The sequence below is a fragment of the Capra hircus genome, chromosome 13, assembly GCF_001704415.2.
Source record: "Capra hircus breed San Clemente chromosome 13, ASM170441v1, whole genome shotgun sequence".
Taxonomy (NCBI): Eukaryota; Metazoa; Chordata; class Mammalia; order Artiodactyla; family Bovidae; genus Capra; species Capra hircus.
Window position 1 is genome coordinate 25205554 of NC_030820.1, and position 27908 is coordinate 25233461.

The 27908-nt window shown below is 39.2% G+C and overlaps 2 protein-coding genes across 3 annotated transcripts in view; one reads left to right on the forward strand and one right to left on the reverse strand.

Moving 5' to 3' along the window:
- The window catches only part of ENKUR (enkurin, TRPC channel interacting protein), a 33451-nt gene extending 32429 nt beyond the window's left edge, over nt 1–1022 (reverse strand). Inside the window, exon 1 of the mRNA XM_005687942.3 lies at nt 417–1022. Coding sequence (XP_005687999.1) covers nt 417–502 — 86 coding nt within the window. The 5' untranslated portion in view covers nt 503–1022. The remainder of the gene's footprint in view (nt 1–416) is intronic.
- On the forward strand, nt 1000–14191 carry THNSL1 (threonine synthase like 1). Of its 2 annotated transcripts, none has more exons than XM_005687943.3 (3): nt 1000–1359; nt 7332–7498; nt 8724–14191. In XM_005687943.3, the coding sequence occupies exon 3, from the start codon at nt 8772–8774 to the stop codon at nt 11001–11003; it is 2232 nt and encodes a 743-aa protein (XP_005688000.2). In that variant the 5' UTR covers nt 1000–1359; nt 7332–7498; nt 8724–8771; the 3' UTR covers nt 11004–14191. The 2 variants fall into 2 exon arrangements, with proteins under 2 accessions (XP_005688000.2, XP_013824002.2); XM_013968548.2 differs by lacking the exon at nt 1000–1359 and adding an exon at nt 4930–5149.

Here is a 27908-nt window from a genome sequence, read left to right on the forward strand (position 1 = left end):
AAGCAGTGGTGTAGTCAGAAACAAAACAGTGAATTCCTGAAACAAGATATCAAGTATCCTAACGCAGGATAATAAAATTGTGACTTCTCTTTTTTCAACACAAAGATATTTCAGGCTATGTTGCATACCACATCACACATATACAATTAAATTACAAACAATTACACACGTATGAACAAGAGGCTGACATAAGAAAATGGCCCTCTCACAGCACTGGACCACCCTCTCTCTGAATTATGAGCAGCTAAATATTTATATTTCGCAACTTCTTTAAGAAGCTCTCACCCAAGACTACTTCACTGAGATAAAAATAATGTAATCTCGTTTTGAAAGTCATACGATGCTTACTTAATCCTGAAATGGAACAATTCTTCTCCATTCTTGTTTCAAGTGATAATCGTTGCTTACCCACATACCTAGGAGGCTGTGGAGGCTCCTTCCAGTCACTGGGTATGAGGTTATAAATGCTCTCAGAAGGGCCAGTTGGATCCATGGCCACCATATGAGTACTGAAAACTACTTAGCTTTTTTCTCACTATAGCAATATCTCCATCCCTTTCTTCACAGCTTGTCCTTTCCTCTCCTACCCTCTTGCCTTCTCAAGGAACGAACGTTTCTTTCACGCAATTCCCCCGCGACCTCTTCGAGTCCTCTCTTGGCAAGAAAGTAAACACCCCTTCTACGACTCTGGGCTCGCTTAGCGTTGTTGACGGCACGACTGCCGTGGAAACAGTAACTAGGCAACGAGGATGGTGGCTTTGCAATCTAGTTTTCCAAACTTTCCTTTCGCAAGGGCTCCTTTTCTGTCAGAGAAGTTCAATGTGAAAACCACAGTTTATATGTACCTTTGGGAGTAAAGGGGTGGAAAATGGCGTCCCCTTAAAAATGCTGCTCTTTTCTCTGTGTATTTGGGAAAAAAAGATAAATTCTACCACAGACTGACGGGAAACTGTGCCGCTGTGCAGGCGTCACACAATTCTCTCGTCCACAGGCGTGAACCCTCTGGGGCGGGACGAGCTACTGAGGCCACGCTGACGCACGTCCGACGTGACGAACAGGACGAGGGAGGGAGGGGCCTAGGATCGAGTGGGTGAGGCGCAGGACAAGTCGCTAACCAGGTACTGGGCAGCTCGGCGGTGGGCGTGGCGCGCGAACGCGGAGGCCAGCCCCTGCGCAGGCGCAGAGGCCGCTGCGCGGGTTGGGGCGAGGTGGACCTCACGAGGCCTGGGACCTGGGCTGTGGGCCATCAGGGGCCGGAGTCTGAGGTGCGGGACTGTGTCCCGAGGCAGCGCTGGCGGCTCCGGAAGCTCTTTCCCATTTCCTTTCCTTTCCCCCCGTCTTCTCAGTGTGATTTCCTTGGTGAGTTATTTGAGGAGAAAGGGAAACTGTAGAATCAGTCCGTTCCCATCGCATGCCCTTTTCCGGTCCGTGTCTTCCCCTGTGCGCTGCTGGGCGGTGATCCCAGCAATCTGTCCGCTCCAGCCTTCCCGGCCGCTTGCGTCCCGCGCTCAGCCGCGCGGCCACCGGTGCGAGCTCTCAGGACCGCTCCCCTCGGCGACCTGTCTCCTTACTCTCGCGCCTCGCTGCTTCTCCCCCTGTTTACCTCTTTATCGGGCCCCTCCTCTTAGGGCTTGACTTTGTTTTCTAAGCAGGCAGCCTAAACCAGAAGAATCCTTTTAAACGGACCTTTGAATTTTGTGCTCCTCCCTTTTTTTTTTTTTTTATGGCGTCCCTTTTTGAAAATAGTCTTGGGAGCGGTTTTATTCCGTTTGATCCGTGTGGTCTTCCGTGAACCCACTGATTCCCATATTGACTGCTGTAAGACTCTCATTTAGCAGCCTTTGCCATCCAGAGGCTCTGAAAGACATTTTGGCAATATGGTTCTGACCAACCTTACAGAAGCCAGTCTGCCCAAAGGGAATAAGGATGCTTGACGATAGGAGGCCAGGTTTAGGCCTGTCACTGCCAGGGTGCCCAGTGGTGGAGACAAAGCAGCATGGTAGCTTGGTTGACTTAAAAGTTTATTGGCTCTGCCTTCTGAGATGGTCCGTGCACTGTCTGTGGAGTTTTGTTTCTCAATAAATCCAGTTCTTACTTAAAACAAAGTTTGCCGAATGTGTAGGTGTTTATCATCTTGGGCTCTTGGTGAATTTCAGTAGATAAGAATAAACTTAGTGTTTTCTTATCCAGTTGGTCAGGTTTCTATTTTTTTTAATCCCAGGCGTTTAACAAACATTTTATTTCAGATGAATGGCGCCTTGGGGTTGATGGTTCTGTTCTTCACATCAGATTTTCTGTTTCCAAAATATTTGTATGTATATGCCACTTTGCCCTTTTCCTTTCCACTTTGAGTATTTCATGGTTTTGGTAATTTTTGCTTAGCTTGTGTAGAGAATAATTCTGTTCTCTATACGTGCTAAGATTTGAACCGAGGACTTGAAATGATAATAGCCAAATGGACAGTCCTTGGCCAAAGTTTATAACATTTCTAATTAGAAGGAACACTTAAGGACTCTTTATGTTTATCAGTTCCTGAAAGAGTCAATAAGGGCAAAGCATGATTTCTCTAGGTAGTAAGTACTCACTGGCCTCAGCTAGTCTTGACTTTCTGTTGTTACTGAATACAGTCATTTCACTGATGTCAGTATATTTATTATGGTTTAAAAAATACTGAACAGAATTTAAAGTCTCACTGTAGTGTATTTAGTATACAGTCTTAGGGAAGTCGTTAAATCATTTGGAAAGGAACTTTTTTCCCCTTTAGGTATTGGTCTGTAATTCTTGGCTTCTGAAAGCATGTTTACAAAGAATACGTTCCTGATTTTTATAATTCACTCAAAATGGCAGTTCTGTTCAAGGAAATGCTATGTTCAGTATGTCCACAGAGAATTAGTATTGGTGTGCCATCAGAGGTAGTGAAACTTTTCTGTAAACGGCTAGATAATAAATATTTTAGGGCTTGGCAGGCCAGATGTATTCTTTTGAAACTACTTAAGCATTACCATTATAGCTGCAAAACAACCAAAGACAATACTTAAGAAATGGGGAAAAAAAGAAATGAATGAGCAAAGTTTTTTTCCCCGTGAAAGGTAATTTACAAAAACAGGGGTGAGCTACATTTGGCCTGGGGGTTATAGTTTGCATAGACACCTTATATGAATGGTTGTGCATACAAATTAGTTGTTTGTTTTTTTTTTTTTTTTTACTAAGGATTTTTTCAGTCTACTTAGATGAGTAAAATGGTCAGAGGTGGGAGTAGAAATAGGACAACTGGGAGGAAAATAAACCCTTTCTAAAGACATAGTCTTCACAATATTTTTCTAAGTTATAGAATTACAAAGAGTACTTAATCATTTGAATTAGATATTCAAGACCTTTAAGAGAATATTTAATAGCAAAAGACTAACAACAGAAAAGGCTTAGTTGGCTTTGATTCTAAGATAAAGACAAAGAAGAGTGGTGAATTTGAAAAATGCTTTGATTTGCCCTGTGATTACCACGTGGCGCTGAAGTGTGGGCCCTCCACTGCGCTGTTTCAGTCAGCTAAGTAACTGGAGGGCTTGTTTAGAGGATTTTTACATATTAAAAGCAAACCTTCTAACCTTGTGCTGGTTAGTTTATATCCTACTATATTTGCATTTTTTCTTATTACTTATGGGAAAACAACATTGCTGTAAAAATGCAGCAATTTTTTAAGAATAATTTAAAACCTTAGAATATCTTTCTTCATAAAATAGTGGACTAGATTTAGTCATTCTTAGAAATTTAAATAGAAATTGTATTAAAACAGGATGACAGGATGACAAGTATAATCATTGCACAAATATTTTCAAAAGTTCATTGAACTGTAGCCAGTTCTTATAGTGAAAGCAAATATTTTAAATGGGTGACAAATGCGAAATCATTTTCACTAAATAGATTTTGAAAGTTTACCAGAAGTATTGAAAACTAGGTAATTTTATAATGGAATTGGAATTTTCTAGACTATTTTGGAAGTAAAAATTGATGCACTTATAATTTCGATTAGTAATCATCTAGGATAAGCATAGGAAAATATCACTGTCAATACTTGGTAAAAGGTAATATGTATTTCTGGTTTAAAAATGTAACTTTGTTAGCATTCTTAGAAAATAATTTAAAAATGTGTTAAAAGTGGTTTCTGTACTTTCTTTCCCTTGAAGTCTATATTCAGTTTTGATCAGCTTGCCATAGTAAAATTGTTAAAATTAATACCTCGAGGTCACACAGTATTTAATATGGACATGTGGACATTCTGTTTCTGTTTTTTAAAGTTCTTGTTGTGACACTGACACGTCACTACGTTTTCATTTGTCTCTGACAAGGCCGCTTATGTCCAGGAAGTATCTACTGGAACTAGTGGATCAAAAAACTACACTATAAGCGACCAGTAAGAAAGCCTGTTTAAAAATTATTAATGTGTAATGGAGTGGTATACATCTTCCATCCCCTGAGGAATTAGAGAGTTTACTAAAATAATTCTGTGTAGAACTTGGCTCTACACCAATTATTTGCAAACATCAATGATTCAGTAAAACCTGAGTACTTTAAGGTCAAGAGATTTGGTCTTTAAGTACTGGTTTTGTTTCTTGACTCTTATGTGATTGACTCTCATTTTAATTTGAAATAGTTCTGTTCTTTGGCTGAAGAAAAATTGCCTATTCATGACCCCCTTTACTGAAAAACATATTAAAAAATAAGTAAATGAAAAACACCTTATAATATGGCTTTGAATCATAAAGGAACATGGTTTGCAGTCGGTCCTCACTTTTCACAAGTTCTCTATTTGTGAATTCTACTTGCTAAAATGTATTTATAACCCCAAACTAATGCTTACAACACTTCTGCAGTCACTCATGGCCACATGCACAGTGGTGAAAAATTTCAGTCATGAGATATGCATGTTTCAAGTTGGGGTCAAGTAAGGTGATGCTCTGCCTTCTTGTTTCAGCTCCTACTATAAACAAGGGTCTTTTTTGAATTCTATTTAAGGGCCACATTTTTTGCATTTTTGTGCTTCCGGTAGCTGGTTTTGTTTAAAATGGCCCCCAAGCAGAGGGCTGAAGTGCTTCCTTGTGTTCCTAAGGCAGTGAGGCCACCATGTGCCTTACAGAGAAAATGTGTGCGTTAGGTAAGTTTTCTTCAGGCATGTGTTAAAGTCTGAGTTCAGCGGTAATGAATCCTTATGTATATATTAAATAAGATGCCTTTAGGCAGAAACACACATAAAACATTATGTATTGATCAGTTGGCAAAAATATTGCAACCAGAGGCTCACAAGAACCTAGGAACAGTGTTTCCCCCAAAAGCAGTGGTTCAGTGTTCACTAATTCGTATTCATGGTGACTTCATAGACTTAACTACCATGAATAATGAGAACTGACTCTATTACCTCTTAAGTAAAAATTCAGTTTCCAGATAAAAGTTATATGCCATGGGCATTATTCCATGTTCTCTTGCTGTTTGGTTGGCCTACAGTGGATGTTGAAACCCTAAAATTAGTTTGTGGCTAAATGTTACAAAACAAAATTTAGTATGTAACTTCTTTAATTTTCTTTAAAATGATAATATTTGTTACATGTTAGAGCACTTTATAAGCTAGTGTCAGGAAGATTTTTATGGTGAAATAATATTGATACTGAATTGATAAATTGAACTGTCACAATTTTCTACTTTGAATTCATATAAAACAAAGAAGAGTAAGGTTACAAAGGATAAGGTGAAGTTAACATGCATTAACGCTTGTTAGTCTTTTGCTTTTAATGGAGTCGGCGTTAAGCATTGTAGCAACCAACCTAAAATGGAAAAGATCAGATAAAAAGTTTAGTGTCTATAAAAACAAACCAGCTACTCAGGTAATACACAATTATTACCAATACAGATATCAGAAATTTCTGCATTGGGAACTAAAAATGATGATACTCTGTGGTATTATAAGTAAAAGCTATCTGAATAGGAGGTTAAGCAGGCTGCTTAATATAGTGTCCTCAAAATAATTAGTGTTAAAGAATAGGACCAGAATAAAAGTAGTTTAATAAAAGAAATTGCTGATGGGGTTCAAGTGTACAGTTCTCTGACCCTTTGTTTACTTCAGGGAAAGGATTAACCTGTGCCCAAGGTGATGGCACCCCATTCCAGTACTCTTGCCTGGAAAATCCCATGGACAGAGGAGCCTGGTAGGCTGCGGTCCAGGGGGTCTCGAAGAGTTGGACACGACTGAGTGACTTCCCTTTCACTTTTCACTTTCATGCATTGGAGAAGGAAATGGCAACCCACTCCAGTGTTCTTGCCTGGAGAATCCCAGGGACGGGGGAGCCTGGTGGGCTGCCATCTATGGGGTCACACAGAGTCGGACACGACTGAAGTGACTTAGCAGCAACATTGATGAGTGCCCCTTGTTTTCTCTGAAGGTTTATAAACAAGGGCTTCCCTGGTGGCTCAGATGGTAAAGAATCCACCTCCAATGCAAGAGACCTGGGTTCAATCCCTGGGTCAGGAAATTCCCCTGGAGAAGGGAACCGCTACCCACTCTTTAATATTCTTCCCTGAAGAATTCCATGGACAGAGGAGCCTGGTGGGCTACAGTCCATAGAGTTGCAAAAAGCCAGACACAACTGAGTGACTAACACAGACTAACACTAGCCCCTTATTTTCTCTGAAGGTTTATAAACAAACCAAACTATGGGGAAAAAAAAAAAAGCCTAGTTTTGTGTCTAGATATTCTGATTCAATTTATATGTTTTTAGTCTTTTATCACTGAGTGACAGTGGTTAATATTATTATATAAATGAATATTCTTATGTGCCTATCACCATGCTATATGCTTTGAAATTATTATAAATCATTTAAATAGCCAAGAGGTACCCATGTGTGGCAGATACTTTATTTGCACTTTTTATAGTCGATATTACATCCAAATCATGATTCAGATGGATAAACAATCTAAAAGAATAATTCAGATACTTATTTCATACTTTTCAGTCCACTGATTTCTTTCCATCTGATCACTGAACGTTCAGTTAAATCATTAAAGTTTTAAGTGTGATTGTGTAAACTTACATTTATCATTTTGTTATAGTATCTTGTATATTGCTTGATGGCAGAAATTCAGTACTGTTTAGTAAAATCTTATCGTAAGATACACATATTGGAAAATAGTATCTTAATCTTTCAATAATAGCTTTAGGGAACCATGGTCAGTTTATTTTTCTGTACTTAAAAAATTCCAACTGGACATTTTAACAATAGACTATATATGGAATTTTATGATACGGTATACAGTTATGATTAACTTCAAATTTTTTCCATTATAGACTCCACTTTTTGCAAAGACTGAGTTTGTCTCAGCATCCACAAACTCTTCACCTCACATTGGTTCCTGTGTGTTTTCCGTTTGCAAGTCAGTGGGAGTTAAGCATATACCAGCTGAAAAGCCAAATAAGGAAATGCATCCCTTCTCCCAGCAGTTCTAAGTTAACTTGTAAGTTAAATTCAGTGTAAGCTGAAAATGGTTTAAATGTTTTATCAGAGAACACAGCTGGAGTAGCATGGATGATCGGAGTAGTAAATAACGGAAAGTTTTCAGAACATGTCTAAACACACCATCTAACGTTTTAATAGTTGCCTATTGGTTGTACCACAGAATATATGAAAAGTCTTACTACATGCCTGTAAAGTTACTCTAATCACTTTAAATAAATATCATAGCAGTTATTAAATTCTACTTTACATATGACTAGACGTCTCACCTGTCTGGCACACATCTGGTGTTTTAATGGTGAGTGTATTTCCAAAGACAGGGATCTGCTCAGTAGGGGGAATTACAGAGCTTCTCCAGATGGCAGCATGAGTTTGTCCTCTTATCAATGGAAACATTCCTGAGGGTTTTTTTGCTGTCACTCTGGAGTCTGGGATTTGAGTTGTGTCTCCACTGGTGATGCTTATAGTTATAAATGAAAGTGATGGTCCGAGTCAGAGAAAGTTATAGATCTGTAGCCTTTGAGTTTGTTGTCAATTATCCATTTTTCTTAAACATTTACATAATGTTATATCTTTCACTAACTTTTTTTTAAGCTAGTGAAAAACGTAAGCATGATTTTTAACAGTATGCATGTAAAAGGCATGTAAGAAAGAAAAGGTCATACCTTTGATCTATGGTTTGGAAAATTCTTTAGCATTGAATAAGCAGATATTTTATTCTGGTTTCTTGTTGTGAATTCTTTGACTAAGAAATTTATGAGTAACATGATAGTCTATCAACATGTTCATATAACTAACGAGAAATATAGAGACTATTCAGCTTTTTGAATTGCAAGTATATAGCATCCCAACTCCAAGTAATCCTTATTTACTTGGGTTACAAACCATGAGACAATTTTCATTATAGGAAAAGAAATAGTAATTTGATTTAGTATCTTTCTTAAAATATCTATGATACAACATTCTCGGAATAAAGTTTCTTTTGCTCATAGTTACAGATTGTTAAAGTTTTGATTACTCACTGTCTTGACACTTGAAAAGATTACTAAAAAGATAATATATAATATATGAGAATTTAGGTTTGGATACTTTTTTAATGCCATATAAAATTCAGAAGAATTTTAAGTTTATGTACTCTGGGCATGATTCTACTTAATCCTATTGGTATGTTAAGCCCACTGAAATTAGTAACCAAATGTCTTTCTTTGTCTTTATGTTTTGAAAAGGGCCAAAGCCAGTTTTTCTGTTGGCTTGGGCAGCAAAGTGAAAAGAGAATGCTCCACTTTAAGCGATGTCAGCATCTGAAACAGATAACTCAGAAATGCTTGTCTCGCATCCATGTGAAAACAGATAAACATCCACAGCTATTTCTTTCAAGAACCTTTGCGCTTGCGGAATTAAGGAAATCATGGCATTCCATCTACTCTCTTGTTGGAGACAAAAATATTATCCTGATGGGACCTCCCGGTGCTGGGAAAACAACAGTAGGCAGAATAATAGGCCAGAAACTGGGTTGTTGTGTCATCGATGTGGATGATGATATCCTTGAAAAAACCTGGAATATGAGTGTGTCTGAAAAATTGCAGGATGTTGGTAATGAGCAATTTTTAGAAGAGGAAGGAAAAGCCGTGTTAAACTTCTCTGCATCTGGAAGTGTGATTTCCCTTACTGGGTCCAACCCAATGCATGATGCTAGCATGTGGCATCTAAAGAAAAATGGAATAATTGTTTATCTGGATGTGCCTCTACTAGATATAGTCAGTCGTCTAAAATTAATGAAAACAGATAGGATTGTAGGTCAGAATTCTGGAACCTCTATGAAAGACTTACTTAAATTTAGAAGACAGTACTATAAGAAGTGGTACGATACTCGTGTTTTTTGTGAAAGTGGGGCTTCCCCGGAGGAGGTAGCCAACAAAGTGCTGAGTGCAGTTAAAAGATACCAAGATGTGGATTCAGAAACATTCATTTCCACAAGACACATTTGGCCTAAAGACTGTGAACAGAAAGTTCCAACAAAATTCTTTAGTGAAGCTGTGATTGAGGGGTTAGCTTCTGACGGTGGACTTTTTGTTCCTGAGAAGGAGTTTCCAAAGTTAAACTGTGGGGAGTGGAAAAGCCTGGTAGGAGCAACATACATAGAAAGAGCACAGATACTTCTGGAAAAATGTATACATCCTGCTGACATACCTGCTGCCAGGCTGGGAGAGATGATTGAAACTGCTTATGGGGAAAACTTTGCCTGCTCAAAAATCGCCCCTGTCAGGCACCTGTCAGGCAACCAGTTCATCCTGGAGTTGTTTCATGGACCAACGGGATCATTTAAAGATCTGTCTTTACAGCTTATGCCCCATCTTTTTGCACACTGTATTCCACCAAGTTGCAATTTTATGATACTTGTAGCCACCTCAGGAGACACTGGAAGTGCAGTCTTAAATGGCTTTAGTCGTCTTAATAAGAATGACAAGCAGAGAATAGCCGTGGCCACATTTTTTCCTGAAGACGGAGTCAGTGATTTTCAAAAAGCACAAATAGTTGGCAGTCAGAATGAAAATGGATGGGCAGTAGGTGTCAAGTCAGATTTTGATTTCTGCCAGACATCTATAAAAAGAATTTTTCAAGATTCTGATTTTACTGGCTTTCTTTCTGTGGAATATGGAACCGTCTTAAGTTCAGCTAACTCCATAAACTGGGGCCGACTGCTTCCCCAAGTAGTTTATCATGCTTCTGCATACCTTGATCTCGTTAGCCAAGGATTTATTTCTTTTGGAAGCCCAGTTGATGTGTGTATTCCCACAGGAAACTTTGGTAACATTTTAGCAGCAGTGTATGCCAAAACCATGGGAGTCCCTATTCGAAAATTTATCTGTGCTTCTAATCAGAACCATGTTTTGACTGATTTTATAAAAACAGGACATTATGATATAAGGGAAAGAAAACTAGCAAAGACCTTTTCACCAGCAATCGATATCCTCAAATCTTCAAACCTGGAACGACATTTACACCTGATGGCTAATAAAGATGGACAGTTAATGAGAAGACTGTTTAATCAATTAGAAGAGGAGCATCACTTCCAGATAGAGAAGATCCTAGTTGAGAAACTTCAGCAGGATTTCGTGGCTGACTGGTGCTCCGAGGCAGAGTGCCTGGCAGCTATTCACTCCACCTACAACACTTTGGGGTACATTTTGGACCCACATACTGCTGTTGCGAAAGTAGTTGCAGACAGAATGCAAGACAAAACTTGCCCAGTGATTGTATCCTCTACAGCTCATTACTCCAAGTTTGCACCTGCTATCATGCAGGCTTTAAAGATCAGAGAAATCAACCAGACTTCATCAAGTCAAGTTTACTTACTAAGTTCATACAATGCCTTACCTCCACCGCATGAGGCTTTATTAGAGAGAACAAAACAGCAAGAGAAGATGGAGCACCAGGTATGTGCAGCTGATGTGAATGTCCTGAAGAATTACGTGGAAAAACTTGCACAAAATCAATTCATATGAAAGTTTTCTGAGTAAAAGAAAAAAAATTCTGGTGAAAAGCATGCAGTAATAAATCACAAAAGTTGATTTTTTAGTACAAGTAACATTTTGTTTTTTATGCAAATATGTCTGTCTGTATATAGATCTGTTATCTTTTGGAATTTCAATAACCTCATCTCTAGGTCTGTCCATTGTCCCTACACATGCTTCTTGGATCCTTAATCTAGAAGTGACAGAAAGTAGCATAACGCATGGACCTTTGGGCTGTGTTCTGTACCCATGCGGGATATATTGGTTTCTCTTCCCTCATCCCCACTTTTAAATGGACCAAAATGTCTGGTACTCTATCTGACACTTAAAATATTTCAGCATAGTTGTTACATAGTATATCTGTAACCATTATTAGTTGTTTATTGACTAGAAAGATAATTTACACTCCAATGGTTAACTTATTTAGAAGTAGTAAGCTCATCTATTAAGAAATGGCTGGCATTTTTGACTCTCTTCAAATTCCATTTTGGACTATAATTAATTAAGTGGATCCTATACCATCCGGATTAGATATGTGTTCCAGCCTTCACTCCCCTTGGGATGTGTATAGTTAAGGTGATGTAGTTTGAAAATCAAGACACAGGATTTAAATCTAGGATGTGATCATCAACAGAACTACCTAGTAGCAGATACAGAAATAAAATCACATATCTGTTTCAAGAGAAAAGCTTTCCAAAATTCAGAGTATTTGAATAGTCTTAAGTATGGTTATAGTTACAGCAGTTTTCTTGTATTATTTGGACTTCATTCCTATATAATTTGTCTATTGTCTTCTTTCTCAGTGAATATTGTCTTTTTTGGCAGCTAAAACCACATGCAATTGATTCACGTATTTAGTGTTTCCTTCTTTGTAGTAACAATGCATTATAATCATGGTTTACATTTGTGAATTTCTTGGATGTTTTATTTCTGAATTAAAAGATTTGTCACTGAAAGGACCTGTTAGTGTAATGGACTACTCTCAACCACAAGATGGCATTCCTAACATAATTTGTCTTTGCTGATAATACTCTGCTTCATTTTCTGGGAGAACTCCCTCCGTAAAGAAACATACTGCAGGTTGTCAAGAAAAAAATTGTAAAAGTTTAATGAGCAGAAATGATTTGTTTAAAAATTTAAAAAATTAAACCAACTATGGTAACTTTGGATCTCCAGCTTCTAAAAAGTACATTCTAAAACCAAAATTTGAAAACCAAGAAACAGAAAATAATGGAGGATTCAAAGTTCACTTACTCATGTATGTCTTAGTTATTTTATCATTTGCTTTTAAGGATAAGTGTTTCAGTAACCAGTATGTTTAGAAAATACATGTAAATTTTCCTGTGTGTATGAGAATGCACTATTTTTCTGAAAGTGGGAGGGACAGTTTTGTTTGTTTTTAAAAGACATGAGTTATGCCCACGAGACTAGTGAAGGAGACAACGTGTAAAATTGAATCAGGTTCAACATAGAAGAGTTACTGCAAGACAGTTCATGAGTAAGTAAAAAGTAAAGGATACAGTCAAGAGCTGTCGGATTACCGTGGCCCAATTAGAAAATGTGTCACAGAAGACACAGAAGCTGCTGGGAGTCCTGAAGGATGGCAAGATTTTCTATGTGAAAAGGAAGGGGAACTGCATTCTAGGTAGACAAGGGAAATAGGTACAGTGAGTTGTTCAAGAGAGCACATTCCTATATCTCCAGGTTGTTTGTTCTCTTATTTCATGCTTTCACTTTTTCTCAATACCAAGTCTAGCCCTTCCCTCTCAGCTAATGACCTTGCCTCAGTCAAGAGGAAACAGGCCATCAGTGAAGACATGGCTTCCTGTCACCAAGTGTCTAAATCTGCTGTACTGTTTTCTCCTCACCTGCTCCCCCTGGATTGGATTGGGTGATATTCCTTCTGGTGTGTCTCAGCTTCTGTTCCTGTCGGAATACTCCCGTCACTTGCTTCATCCGCTCTCTCCTCTAGTGCTGCTTCAGCTTCTCCCTTCTGACGGGACCTGCCTTTCTATACCATTCAGATGCTCCCTTTTCACATCTTAAAAAGTATAAGAGCAGAACAAGTCAACATCCACATTCCCCCACCGTCTACTCTTTTATTTATGTTCCATTCAAGACCAAGCCGCTTCGAAAACAGTTGTCTACGTGTGTGGTCTCCACTTTCTTGCCTCTCATGTTCTCCAGAATGTGTAAAGTACGGGTACTGTTCGGGGAGGAATAATAAAACAGAAACACACGTGCTGCTCTCCACTTTGCTTTCAGAGTAGAACATGCCTCGTGTTTGACACCTGTTGTGGCTCCTATTTGATTACATTCGCTTCTCTCCCTTAGAAGTAACCACTATCCTAAATTTTCTCTTTATCATTTCCTTATTTATATGTGCAGTTTTGCCTCTTTTTAAATTTTATGTAAATGGAATCATACTATACATATTTTTCCATGACTTTGTTTTATTCAATAATTTAAAAATTTAACCATGCAGATGACAGAAGGCAGAGTTCATTAATTTTAATTACTGTATAATATTCTATAGAATGAATGCCACAATTTATCCATTTATGTTAGTAGACATTTAAATGGTCTAATATTTATCTGTACTTGTATCCAATAGGTATACTGTTTCATAAAATTTGTATTGAAAGCTAGTGAAAATGAACTTCTAAACATCTGTGATTCTTTCTAATGGTATATAAAAATATATTTCATATCTTAGTTGTATTAAAATGTGTGGTTTGTTTATAATATGAAAAATTATCAGTTCTTGAGCAATGGTTGTAATTTCTTCCTTCTCCAATCTTTGAAATTATTTTACAATGTCAACAATATGGTGAATTTGTAAGATTTTTTAGAAAAAAGATGAGATTTTTAATTGGATATCAATGAAAATAGTAAAATAGTTTTTCATCAAAATAGAGTTTAGAAGGTAATACATTGTTCTGTTTGAAGTTTTTGTTAGATTTTAATAGCAATTCACTTCCCAAAACAATCATGGCAAATACTGTTTCTCTCAATCCATTAGATCATTTAAAACATGTTCTAAGTCAAACTACTTAAAGCATTAAGAAAAAAAAGTAGCTGTTTTCACATGAGCCTCAAACTCATGGGAACATAAATAATAGAGTTTTGTACAGAAAGATGATTAAAGCCTGATGATTAAAGCCTGTGTATGAAATAGTTATTGGTGTGGGCCCTGTCTGTGTACTCCAGCCACTCTTTGAAACTTTAAAAACAAATAGCCTCCTTTAAAATCAGAGGTAGAATAAGCTCCTCTGGTTCAAAGAAAGCAAAGCCAAGCAAATTGTCAGTGTCATGGAGAAGGGACCTATGAAACACAGGAAACCAAACCAACATCATGTACAGCAGTTCTCTTGCTCAGTTGGCAAGATTTAGACCAGAGGCCTGTATCAAAAAGTTGTTTGCTTCCTACAGAAGGTGTATTTCTCAGTTCAGCTATTTTTCTATGTAAACTCTTTATTGCTATATAAGTTCTTGGGTCTTTCTTTATTTCAGTGGTGGTAACAATTGTCTTGAGCTGAGGTTCCATGTTCAGCTGTGGCGCTACTTGTTCAGTTATTATCATAGACTTTATTGGGATTGTAATGGCCTATACAATGCAGGGTTGCTAATGGCAGGTTTAGTTTCACTTACAAATATTAGGAGGGTTTGTAATTTTAAATTACTTAAATCCACAAGGGGCTATCTTAAATCAATTCTTAAATTTGGTGATGGAGCCCTGAAGTTATTTGTTTTGAATTTTATTTCTAAGGCTCAAATCAAATAGCTGAAGTTTTCAGAAAATAATTTTACTTGCTCTTGATGCTGCCTTTTTTTCTGGAACTCTCTCCAATCTGTTTGAGATTTTAAATATAATTGGCTGACATAATATTAGGAAAAGGAGTATGTCAAGGCTGTATATTGTCACCCTCCTTATTAACTTATATGCAGAGTATGTCACGAAAAACTCTGGGCTGGAAGAAGCACAAGCTGGAATCAAGATTGCCAAGAGAAATATCAAGAACCTCAGATGTGCAGATGACACCACCCTTATAGCAGAAAGTGAAGAAGAATTAAAGAGCCTCTTGATGAAAGTGAAAGAGGAGAGTGAAAAATTTGGCTTAAAACTCAACATTCAGAAAACTAAGATCATGGCATCCAGTCCCATCACTTCATGGCAAATAGATGGGGAAACAGTGGCTGACTTTATTTTTTGGGGCTCCAAAATCACTGCAGATGGTGATTGCAGCCATGAAATTAAAAGACGCTTACTCCTTGGAAGGAAAGCTATGACCAACCTAGACAGCATATTAAAAAGCAGAGACATTACTTTGTCAACAAAGGTCCATCTAGTCAAGGCTATGGTTTTTCCAGTAGTCATGTATGGTTGTGAGAGTTGGACTATAAAGAAAGCTGAGTGCTGAAGAATTGATGCTTTTGAACTGTGGTGCTGGAGAAGACTTGAGTGTCCCTTGGACTGCAAGGAGATCCAGCCAGTCCATCCTAAAGGAGATCAGTCCTGGGTGTTCATTGGAAGGACTGATGTTGAAGCTGAAACTCCAATACTTTGGCCACCTGATGTGAAGAACTGACTCATTTGAAAAGACCCTGATGCTGGGAAAGATTGAGGGCGGGAGGAGAAGGGGACAACAGAGGATGAGATGGTTGGATGGCATCACTGACTATGGACGTGAGTCAGTGAACTCCGAGAGTTGGTAATGGACAGGGAGGCCTGGCATGCTGCGGTTCATGGAGTCGCAAAGAGTCGGACACAACTGACTGGCGGAACTGACTGACATAATACTTAAACAACTGCCAAATCAACATGGGTCACTACCAGAAAATACATCATTTCTTGTAAATTTCACATCTGTGTAGGGTTCTTCTCTATTAAAGTCATGTAACTTAATCTTAAAAGATCTGAATAGCATATTTATTCACAGTATTCTGTATATTTTCCAGAAAAAGAGTCATCAGGTCAAAAGGTACCCCCTCTTCCTTCAGTGTTGTAGCCTACTGTGAAATACTGAACATCTTTCTCTTGAGAAAAGTTAACTAAAAGTTAACTATTAATAGTATAACTATTTTACTGGCAGCAGAAAGAAAGAAAATATTAGTTTAAATTGGGTCAAGAGCATAAAATTTCTACTGGCGAAAAGTGATACCAAAAAAAAAAGTCATACTGAAATGAAACAAAATTTTAGGGAGAAAACAAAGCTAAAATATCCTTTGAAATATGCAGGTCATTCTTGTCAAAGAGGGAAAAATCACATGTAGGAGCTTTGTAATTTGTAAAATGATTACAAATTGTTTGATTTTTCCCAAGGCCTCAGAAAGGGAGAGAGTGTCTAGATGTGGTCTCCACAGTGAGAGGTCCAGAAATTAAATTTTGTTCATGTACACAAAGTTGCACAGATTTAGAGATTTTGTTTTCTACTAATCACACATATGAGTTAATATAAACTAAAATGTACATTTATTGATTTATAATTGTTCATACGTTTTTCCGGTGACCACAGATTTGGTCTTTTCTACCCAAGATTCTTCATCCCTTACATGAAGATATCTAGGAGACTGTAGTTCATTTGGCAAATATGAAGTCAAACCACAGAGAGAAGGATAGTTTTCAGGGATATTTCACTCACAATTATCTGATTTATTCGACAACATAGAATACCTCTTGAGTAAACAATATTCTTCCCTGTTTGACTCAAGGTGATTCTTCTCTGAACAGTGCTAATATATACTGCCAACTTTGATCTTTGGATTATTACTCTGCAAGATCACACACTTTGGGTGAATATGCACCTTTTTCAGATTTGTTACAAAGCAAAAAATTCAGAGTCTCAATCCCTGAGAAGCTTATGGGGAACTAAGGTAAGTAATTCAACTTACTACCAGAGCATACAGTAAATATAATCATCAGGACCAGACAGAAACATGGTGTACCCTGAGAAAGCTAAGATATTTGGTTCCCATTCAAATTGATGTTCTCTAAGTATGTGTTGCTGAAGCTGAAACTCCAGTACTTTGGCCACCTCATGCGAAGAGTTAACTCATTGGAAAAGACTGATGCTGGAAGGGATTGGTGGCAGGAGGAGAAGGGGACGACAGAGGATGAGATGGCTGGATGGCATCACTGACTCGGACGTGAGTCAGTGAACTCCGAGAGTTGCTGATGGACAGGGAGGCCTGGCGTGCTGCGATTCATGGGGTCGCAGAGTCAGACACGACTGAGCGACTGAACTGAAGTATATGTTGCACTTTTCTTTTGGAACATGACTACAGTTTTCTCACAAACCCCCACACCACAAGCGCACTGCAGGGAAAGACAGAGAGGGACACCTTCTGGCAGAGGTCTCCGGTGCTGTCCTAAGCAGCTCAGCTCTGGCAAAGAGAAGTGAGTGAAAGTTGCTCAGTTGTATCCAACTCTGCGACCCCATGGACAAACCTTACTAGCAAAACAAAAACATGGAAACTAACCAAACTCATCCTCTTTGAAAGGCAGTTTAGAAACCCTTTATTGCTATTCAAGCATATTCTTGGGTCTTCTCACCTTCTAATTCCTAGAAGCTTGTTGCAGTAACCCTAAGAGCCAATGGTATTGAGAAACACTATCTTCTCTTCCCGCAATATTCCTGTGTGTATGTGCTCAGTCATGTCTAACTCCTTGCAACCCCAGGGACTGTCGCCCACCAGGCTCCTCTGTTCATGGGATTTCTCAGGCAAGAATACTAGGGTGGGTTGCTGTTTCCTTCTCCAGGGGATCTTCCCAACCCAGGGATTGAACCCTTGTCTCTTGTGTCTCCTGCATTGCACGTGGACTCTTTACTGCTGAGTCACCAAGGAAGCCCTGCAGTGTTCCTAACAACAGGTAAATCTTTTTGAAGACTGGTGCCCTGGACCACTGGCTGGCTCTTCCCTAATCCACTTCAGGCCTTGGTCATGTTTTAGACCTGGGGCTATGGGATGGAAGTGAAAAAGACATAGAGATCAGACTGAGGGATCAAAGAAGGCATTCTAGAGGAGAGGCTCACATGTGAGTCCAAGTTTAAAGGTTAGGTGGAGGCTCAAACATGAGTCAAAGTTTAAAGGTTAGGTGACAGTTGACATAGGTGGATTGGGTGGGGAGTGCTGGATGTATCACTCAACTTTCCTGGAACAAAATGTGTATGTGTGGGTTTGTGAAGATGAAGCTAGAAAATCAGGCATGATCCATGAGTTTTCATGTGTCTTAAAGCTAAGAGATATCACTATGGTAACATAAGTTTACTTGCCATAAACTTACGGTAAGTAGAATACCGTAATCAACACTTGATTTAGAAAGATGGTGCTGGCAATTGCGTGGGGTGGATGGAAGGGATTAGACTCACAGACCTAAGACTCATTAGGAGGCCCGAGCGTGGACTGCAGTGGTGGAACCTAAAGGAGTGAGCAGTTTCCAGAAATACTTAGGACATTGCTTCATTGGATTTGATGACAGATTAAAGGAGGGGGCATGAAGAAGGGTTTATAAGCTAGTTGGATGGTTTTACTGTTCACAGAAATCAAGAATTTCTGTGCAGAATTGGTGATGAATAGAGTGGAGAGGAGCTGGTGATGGTTTTCCTCATCTCACTGGACATTTAATTTTCACTCTAATATTCCATCACATCTTAGTCTCCAAATCCTCATTAAAGAAGAGAAAATAAGCTAACTCACTTACTAATGGAAGCATGTGGAGATTTGAAGTTTACCTCCAAACAAATGCATCTCTATTTCTCCCCTGACTCCCAAACCTGTCTTGCTCTTCTTTCCTCCTATCTTTTCTTTTCATGTTCTACTAAAAACATTCCTAAATCCTACCCATCTGTTTGTTAGCATTTTCAATTTGCAAATCAGAATTTATTTCATTTAAATTATCCCCTGAGCAACCACCATTCTTGTTCATTTTAGCCTTAGCATTTATATGTTCTGGAGTTAACTCACTAAAATGCTGTCTTGCTTTATTATAAACATTTATCATTTAAAAATTTAATTATAAATTTTTTTACAAGTTTAAATTCTTTGATATCTGATAGAGTATCAGTACATTGCTGTCTAAAGGATGAAGTCTTAGTTAATTGAATTCTTGGTATACTTCATTCACCTCATTCTGATAATGGACAATGAAACAGATACCACAATAAATGATTGAATTCTAAGCTTGTTGGGCAGCCTTTTTCATGTAATGTAACATTTTGTCTTGTAGTCATTTCCTAAGTTACATAGCATTATAGTATATTTCAGTTTCTTTGTGGGTGCCATTTTTTTAAATCTCTAATTTTATTATTATTATTATTATTTTGGTGGCACCATGCAGCATGCAGGATCTTAGCTCCCAGACCAGGGATCAAACTCGTGCCCTGGCACTGGAAGTGCTGAGTCCCAACCACTGGACCACCAGGGAAGTCCCTGTGGGTACCATTTTTGTTTAATATCTACTCACAAATTTTTTGTTTGTTTCCTAGGGTAGAGTGTCACAGGAAATGATTTCCCTTTAAAAGGAGGTATCTTAGTGTTTTGGTTATCACAAAAGATGACAGAAATCTAATAGATGGCTGAAAGATTCCCATGAAATTTGTACTCTAAATGGACATGGAACAGAGCCGTGTCTCCACTTCTCCGTGTCTTAGTGCTGCCTATGCTCACATGTCGTGATCTCCACTTCCAATAGCAAGAGAACTAGGCATTAGACATTTGTTTAACTCTTAGGGTACTTAAACTTACATTTAAAAGATATTTTTATTAGGATATCAGTGAGTACTTTTCTCATCTGTACAGGCATCTCTTTTTAAATCTATTTCTTAATCTCTTAAAATTGGTATATATTTGTTACAGCGATCTAATAAAATGATGTGTGTGAGATTTTTTAAGGTATACATTATTCTTAGAGTGCCATTTTTTAAAAAAAGACATCAAAAACCAGGAACTTCCCTGGTGGTCCAGGGTTAGGACTCTGAGCTTTCATTGCCATGGGCCTGGCTTCAATCCCTGGCCCAAGAACTAAGATCCCAAAAGCTGTGTGGTGTGCTTCTAAAAACTAAAAACAACTCTTAGGGTGCTATTACTGATACTGTCTTAAATTTCGAGATAACTAAGAAAAATACTGATTTTTTTTTTCAGTAGTAGTTTTCTTTCCTGAGAATGATTTAATGTATTCATGAAGAATCCCTGCAATCCTTTTAGGCTGACTTGTGAAATGAATGCCAGTTTTTGACACTGAAATAGAAAAGGACAAGATGATCTTAATGCACACTTTTGTTTCAAGCAATGTTTGTTTGTTTATTTGTTTTGTCCCAAATAGTTCCTGAATGGTATCTGTGTCTCATGATGTCAGTGATGTGGAATGACCTGGACGTTATATCCAGAAATTGTTTCAATCAATCTTTGGTTTGATTTAGCACTGATTAAGACTTAAAAGATGCTTGCTCCTTGGAAGAAAAGCTATGACAAACCTAGACAGCATATTAAAAAGCAGAGACATTACTTTGCTGACAAAGGTCCATCTAGTCAAAGCTATGGTTTTTCCAGTAGTCATGTCTGGATGTGAGAGTTGGACCATAACGAAAGCTGAGCATCAAAGAATTGATGCTTTTGAACTGTGGTATTGGAGAAGACTCTTGAGAGTCCCTTGGTCTGCAAGTAAATCAAACCAGTCCATCCTAAGGGAAATCAGTCCTGAATATTCATTGGAAGGACTGATGCTGAAGCTGAAGCTCCAATACTTTGGCCACCTGATGTGAAGAACTGACTTACTGGAAAAGACCCTGATGCTGGGAAAGATTGAAGGCGGGAGGAGAAGGGGACAACAGGATGAGATTGTTGGAGGGCATCACCGACTCAATGGACATGAGTCTGAGCAAGCTCTGGGAATTGGTGATGGACAAGGAAGCCTGGTGTACAGAAGTCCATGCGGTCGCAAAGAGTCAGACATGACTGAACAACTTAACTGAATTGAACATCTTCTCAAATGGGCTTCCCAGGTGGCTTAGTGGTAAAGAATCCACCTGTCAATGCAGGAGATGCAGGAGACATGGGTTTAGTCGCTAGGTTGGGAAGATCCCCTGGAGAATGAAATGGCAACTCACTCTAGTGTTTTTGCCTGGAAAATCCCATGGACAGAGGAGCCTGATGGGCTAGAGTCCAGTGGGTTGCAAAGAGTTGGACACAACTGAACAACATGCATCTTCTCAGCTTCCTTTTTGTTAAGAGTTAAAGAAATGAAAGAAAAAAAATTGCAAGAGGACGTGGAGAAGTGCTTTACCAATGCTATGGAGCGGGATTTATTAATTATAATGATCTGATTCATCTCTTTTCTCTCCTTCAATGGGGGAAATGAGAGATCTCCTGGTGGGACGACCAGAATGATACACTTCGCTATTTCTTTGCAAAGCCAAAATGATCTATTAAAAGCCGGGGTATATTGTATCAAGTCCAGAATTAACCTCACTGACAAAAAAGGAGAATCCACAATCAATAGAATCATAGGCTTTTGATGAGAGCGTTATGTCAATCATTAGAACTATCACCTCCATTTTCTTGTGTGGCTGCTGCTGCTGCTGCTAAGTCACTTCAGTCGTGTCCAACTCTGTGCGACCCCATAGACGGCAGCCCACCAGGCTCCCCTGTCCCTGGGATTCTCCAGGCAAGAACACTGGAGTGGGTTGCCATTTCCTTCTCCAATACATGAAAGTGAAAAGTGAAAGTGAAGTCGCTCAGTCGTATCTGACTCTTAGCGATCCCATGGGCTGCAGCCTACCAGGCTCCTCTGTCCATAGGATTTTCCAGGCAAGAGTACTGGAGTGGGGTGCCATTGCTTTCTCCTCTTGTGTGGCTGGTAAGCTCTAATTCCATAATTTAAAGGTTTACTTGCATCTTGCCATCTTTATAATATCCCAGAGGTGGAAAACCTTTCCATATGCTTTATAGAGGCAGTTCTGGAACTAGATCACCTGTATCCAGGCCCTGGTTCCAACACCAGCTATAAGATCCTGGGAAAGTTACTCTATATTCCTGTGCCTTGGCTTCTTATCTGGAACAAATGGATTAAATACCTGCCTGGTTGGGTTGTGAGAACAATACACAACAGTCTTACAAAAGTGAAAAGTTGCTCAGTAGTGTTTGACTCTTTGCAACCCCATGGGCTATACAGTCCATGGAATTCTCCAGGCCATAATACTGGAATGAGTAGCCTTTCCCTTCTCCAGGGATCTCTCCAATGTTTAAGTAGAAGCTTTTATTTAGGTGGGGGGAAAAAATGACAATTTGTCATTTGCAAGTTTGGGCCAAAACAGTAGACTCTCACTTTCCTTTTCACCAACTAAAATTAGTTTTTGGCAACGAGATTCAGGGTTATTGACTCTGAAGCTGCTGGCAGTTTAAGTTTTTAATCTATCCAAATTCTTACAGTTCAGAGAACAGAAAAACCCAGTTTCTCCTCTTATAAACTTAATCCAATGTGAACACAAGCTTTCAAGGTTTGTTCAGGGATGCTAATTATTTTTGTGTTCAGTTTTTCCATTATGAGGCCCTTCTTGGATGTCAGTGAGCAGGATTAAACCCCAGGAGCATGTGAGGCCACCCTAAAATGCCTCATTGTCTTTCAGCCTTTCTGGGTCACTCAGTATTTGATTATCCAGACTAACTGTGGGCAAGGAAAGCGTGAATAATCAAATTGTACAGACAAGCATTTGTACTTTATTTTGGCTGACGACTTCATCCTTCTTCTCAAAACTTTTTTCCAAAAGAGCTAAGAAGGAAAGTAGAAGCTTTGTTTCCTGTTTTTGCTCTATTTCCTCTGCCCTTTCAAAGAAGTATTGACAAATGACAAGTTGTCTTCCTCCCAAGAGTCCCCTTCCTTCTGCCGTAAAGAAGTGGTATCAACAATCTATCTAGGTAGTCATTCCCTGAGAAGGTGAACTTGCCTGTTTCTAGAACTTTCTGGTATAAAAAAGGAAGACAGAACTTGAGCCTGAACTTGGCTTCTGGCTTTTTCTTGATCATTTTCCAACAATCTTAAAGGCTATTTTCTTTTTTCCATTTCAGGATTTTTGGCACCTCAGAAGTAATAATGGAAATAAACATTTAACAGATGGTCCCAGCAGCTTCCCTGACATACACGCATAGCACAAAAGGGAAGCATGTATAACAGAGTTGATTAGATCTTATTTTAATTTATTTTATTTCTTATAGGATATTCTCCTGGTCACATTTTCCTCTTTTTTGGATATGCCTTTTATTACTGTGGTCCCTTACACACAATTTCTGAATTGTTTCTCAGGGTCAAGACCCTGTACCTCCCTCAGCCGCCTTCTGCACCACAGAGAAATGTCTACCTTAGCATCAGCACAAATGGCTTTCCCCCAGCAACTCTGCAGAGGTTCTGCAGGAAAACTTAGGAAGTATTCCCTAAACTGCATCAGGTTCATAACCCCTGGTTATGAAACCAGGGGTCACAGGGTGGAAGTAAGCCAAGGAAATATTAGCAATAAGGGGAAGAAAAAAAAGAATTGAAAGAATATATTAAGTGTTTTCCACTGATAAGTGGGGTGGGGAACACCTAGGGTAAAAATGTCAGCCTCAGGTTAGAGGGATGGCGAATAGTCCTGGTGAACCCATCTGTGTTTTCATATTCACACAAAACTCTGTGGGGCCCTTTCCTGAAAGTTGGGGAGAGATCACTAATCTGTTTAATGAACAGAGCAGAAGCAGGGGTCTTGAGGGACTGAGAACAAACCCAGCTCACTTTTCTGCTTAAAGATCTGTCCTGGCAACCCTCTGAGTGAAATGAAGTCGCTCAGTCGTGTCTGACTTTTTGCGACCCATGGACTGTAGCCTAACAGGCTCCTCCATCCATGGGATTTTCCAGGCAAGAATGCTGGAGTGGGGTGCCATTTCCTTCTCCAGGAGATTTTCCCGATCCAGGGATTGAACCCAATCTCCTGCCTTGTAGGCAGACGCTTTACTGTCTGAGCCACCAGGGAAGTCCCTCTGAGAGGAGTCTGTAATTCACCATTGCGACACCTAGTGGCTGGCAGCCATGTCTGCATCAGCAACATACACATTTATAAAATGTTATTTTTGATGTTTTAAAATGGAAAAAACTTACCTTGAGCTGCAAGATCACGGTTTAACCACTGGAGAACAGAGCAAAAAGCCAGTTGTATTTAATCATTGACTTGAAAGTTACATTCCTTAGGATTCTTAGATAAGATGTGCAGAAGCAGGTAAACAGAAATATCAAATCCTTGGCAAGGTCCATTACAATATAATATCAGTCATATGGGCTAGTGAAATGAGTGAGAAACTGTCCCCTTACTTTCACAGCTTGATAAGAGGAAGGAAACAGAAAGTCAACCCAAATCAAACCTTCTCATCTGGAAAGTAAAGAGGCAAGTGTGCTAAAGAAAGGCTAAGTTTTGTAGATCTTGATAGTGGTGACCTTGCTTGGGCCTTTCAGATTTTTCCTTCAACTCTCTTTGTTTAAGTGTTAAATATTCTTACATGTTATGGGATGATGTGCAATACTGACTGAACATTTCTAACTCACTCATCTAGTGAATACATTTAGACCTATAATAGGCTTAATACAATACTGGAGAAAATGAAGAGGAATCAAATTTTCAATCAGGTGTGAGTTTTCTATCATCTTCCACTCTCAATGGTAGAGGCAGCGGCTCGTTCAGCGAAATGAGGTGATTTAGCGTTCATAGGATGCTCACAACAATATTAATATTATCCTCCCCTTTTTACTGTGCCATAATTTATTAAACCAATTTTCTTTTGTTGGACATTTAGTATGCATATTTGGCCACAGCGAGCAGCATGTGGGATCTTAGTTCCCTGCCCAGGTTTGCACCCATACCCCTATAGTGGAAGCACAAAGTGTTAGCCACTGGACTACTGGGGAAGTGCCCCAGTTTAAAATATTCTGACTGTTGCAAATAACCCTTTAATAAGCTTCTTTGTGCATAATCCTTTGTACCCAGCACTGATACTTTGTTTTAAAAATTATAATGAAATATTTAAAACATATAAAATGCACAAATCATTTTTAAAAATACCTGTGTACCCACGATTTGATCTTTACCAATATAGTTGGAGCCTCCATGCATTCTTCTCCATCCTGTCTCTTTTCTTAGCCCAATGTAACCTTGTCTTAATGTCAGTGTGTAACACTCTTCCATATTCTTTTAGGCTTTCCCTACATAGTATGTATCTCTAAGCCACACATATATTAACTAGTTAATGTAACCTTCTCTGATTGCAAAGTTAATACACCCTCAGTGTGGAAAGGTTGGCAAGATAATGAGGTGTAAAGAGAAGTATAAATAAGAATTCAAGCAAAATTGTTGCCCTAAACACAACACTATAAATACCATTGTTAGTATTCTGATCCATTTGGCTCCTCTTATTACATACTTCACAAAATCAACTGGGTCCAAAACAATTGCTTTAAAATGAATGGAGCTTCCCTGGTGGTCCGGTGGTTAAGACCGCTCTTCTACTACAGTGGGTACAGGTTTAATTCCTGGTCAGGGAACTAAGACTCTCCTTGCCGTTCAGTGTGGCATAAATAAAAACAAAATAAAATAAAATTGATGTGGCTGTTTCATTTACAAGGTGCTTTTGTTTCCCATGGGCTTCCCTTGTGGCTCAGCTGGTAAAGAATCCGCCTGCCATGCGGGAGACCTGGGCTGATCCCTGGGTTGGGAAGATCCCCTGGAGAAGGGAAAGTCTACCCACTCAGTATTCTGGCCTGGAGAATTCCGTGGACTGCATAGTCCATGGGGTCGCCAAGAGTCGGACACGACAGAGCGGCTTTCACTTTCACTTTGTTTCCCATCTCACTCACTGACTTCCCTGTGAGGTCAGTGATGTATTTTCATCTCCATTTTTGAGATGAGGAACAGAGGTCCTGAGAGATGAGTCAGTATCTCAAGATCTCTCAGCTCTCAAGTGAAGGAATCAGGACTCATATCTGGATCTTTGGATTCAGAGTCCAGTGGCTTTTCTGTTGAAATATCCTAGGGTCACCACCATTCTCCCTCACTGAAGTCCCCAAAAGTAAGTGGTGGCCCTTCCTTCTCATTCTGTCTCCTTGCCTTCTCACTACCTCGTTTCAATTTGAGTGCCAGCTGGCATCTTTATTTTAAATCAATTTTGCCTGTGTGTAAAAGTTGACTGGGGAGAAGAAATACAGCGTCATTTACCTTAGAGGCCACATTTTTTTAAAATTATTTTTAATTGAAGAACAATTGCTTTACAATATTGCATCGGCTTCTGCCACACATCACCACGAGTCAGCCATAGGTATACCTAAGTCCTCTCCCTCTTGAACCTCCCTTCCACCTCCCACCCCTCTAGGTTGTTACAGAGCCCTGGTTTGAGTCACACAGCAAATTAGAGGTGACATCTTTAAGAAACGGTCCTGGTTTTCAGCTGTTGCTGCTCTGACTCACCTTTCTTCCAAGCTAAGGCCTGTATCCTGAGTAGAGGCATGGCTTTAACTTGATGATGTCACAAAGGTCCACGCTTCCAAAATGTGCTTAAACTGTTCCTGTGTAGTAGAATCTCTCTCCATGGACATGAGCTTCTGGGAGCAAATAAATTGGCAAAAAAAGTAGGGGGGTGGGGAGGGAGGTGGCAATTTCCATTAAGATGACTCTAGATTTGGCCTAAGTTGGAATGTTAATTTTGTCAGAAGTTTCCACAGAAATACTGATGATCAAAACATTATCGTTTTTTTTTTGCTGTGTGGTGGTTTAGTCATTAAGTTGTGTCCAACCCTTGCAACTCCATGGACTAGACTGCCAGGCTCCTCTGTCCCTGGGATTCTCAAGGCAAGAATACTAGACTGGATTGCCATTTCCTTCTCCAGGGAATCTTCCCGACCCAGGAATCAAACCTGGATCTCCTGCATTGCAGGCAGATTCTTTACTGACTGAACTATATTCTTTTTGAGTGGTTAACAAAAGGACGCAGTGAAGCTCTTTTATGTATCTTTTCAGCTGCTCTTCTTTTTGCTTTCATTGAGGATGTCTGCAAACATTATGATTCATCTGTCTATTCCTGCAGCACTGCCAACCTTCTCTTTTACTAGAGAAATTCTAGCCACCAACTAGAGCATCTCTAGCATGGGTGGTGTGAGGAAGACTTTGGAAATTCTTAACTGTTTTCTGGTGGTGTCTATTTTATTACATTGCTCATGCACAGAAGCTGAAGATGTTACATCATCACCCATCACCATCATTATAACACGGTCAGACAGTACAGTGTAACTACCATATTCCTGGTACTATCTTTTGCAGATGAGGAAACGGAGGCTCAGGGTGGTTAATCAAGTAGCTTGAGTTCACCTTGTTAGTAAGAGACAGAATCACATTTTGAATGCAGGTCTGTCTGAAATCAAAGTCTGAGTTCTTTAAGAGCGGTTTGCTTGTGGAGCTTCTCTAGTAGTCCACTGGTTAAGACTCTGCAATTCCAATGCAGGGTCTTGGGTTCAATCCCTGGTCAGGGAACTAAGATCCCGCATGCCACACAGCACAGCCAAAAAAAAAAAAAAAAAAGTGGTCCATTCATGGAGAGCTTCTGTCACTTATGAACTATGTACTCTAAGTTATGCAGAGGTGACAACACCTGCCTGTTACGCCAGGAGTTTCCAGTTCAATGGAAAGGAAAAAGACTCACACAGAAACAATTGCAGTGCAAACACAGCATGTGAACTGCTATTAAGAAGGACTAGCAATACGTCGTGTGAGCCTAGGGGAAGATTAACTCATATTGAAGAAAAGATGAACTCATTTGGGGGAAATGAGGGATTAGAGGAGAGTCTTGAAAGGATATAACTTCATCAGGTGTCACTACAGAGTAGTTCCC

Coding starts and splice junctions, on each gene's coding strand:
- THNSL1 (XM_005687943.3), top strand. CDS start 8,772: ATGCTCCACTTTAAGCGATGTCAGCATCTGAAACAGATAACTCAGAAA.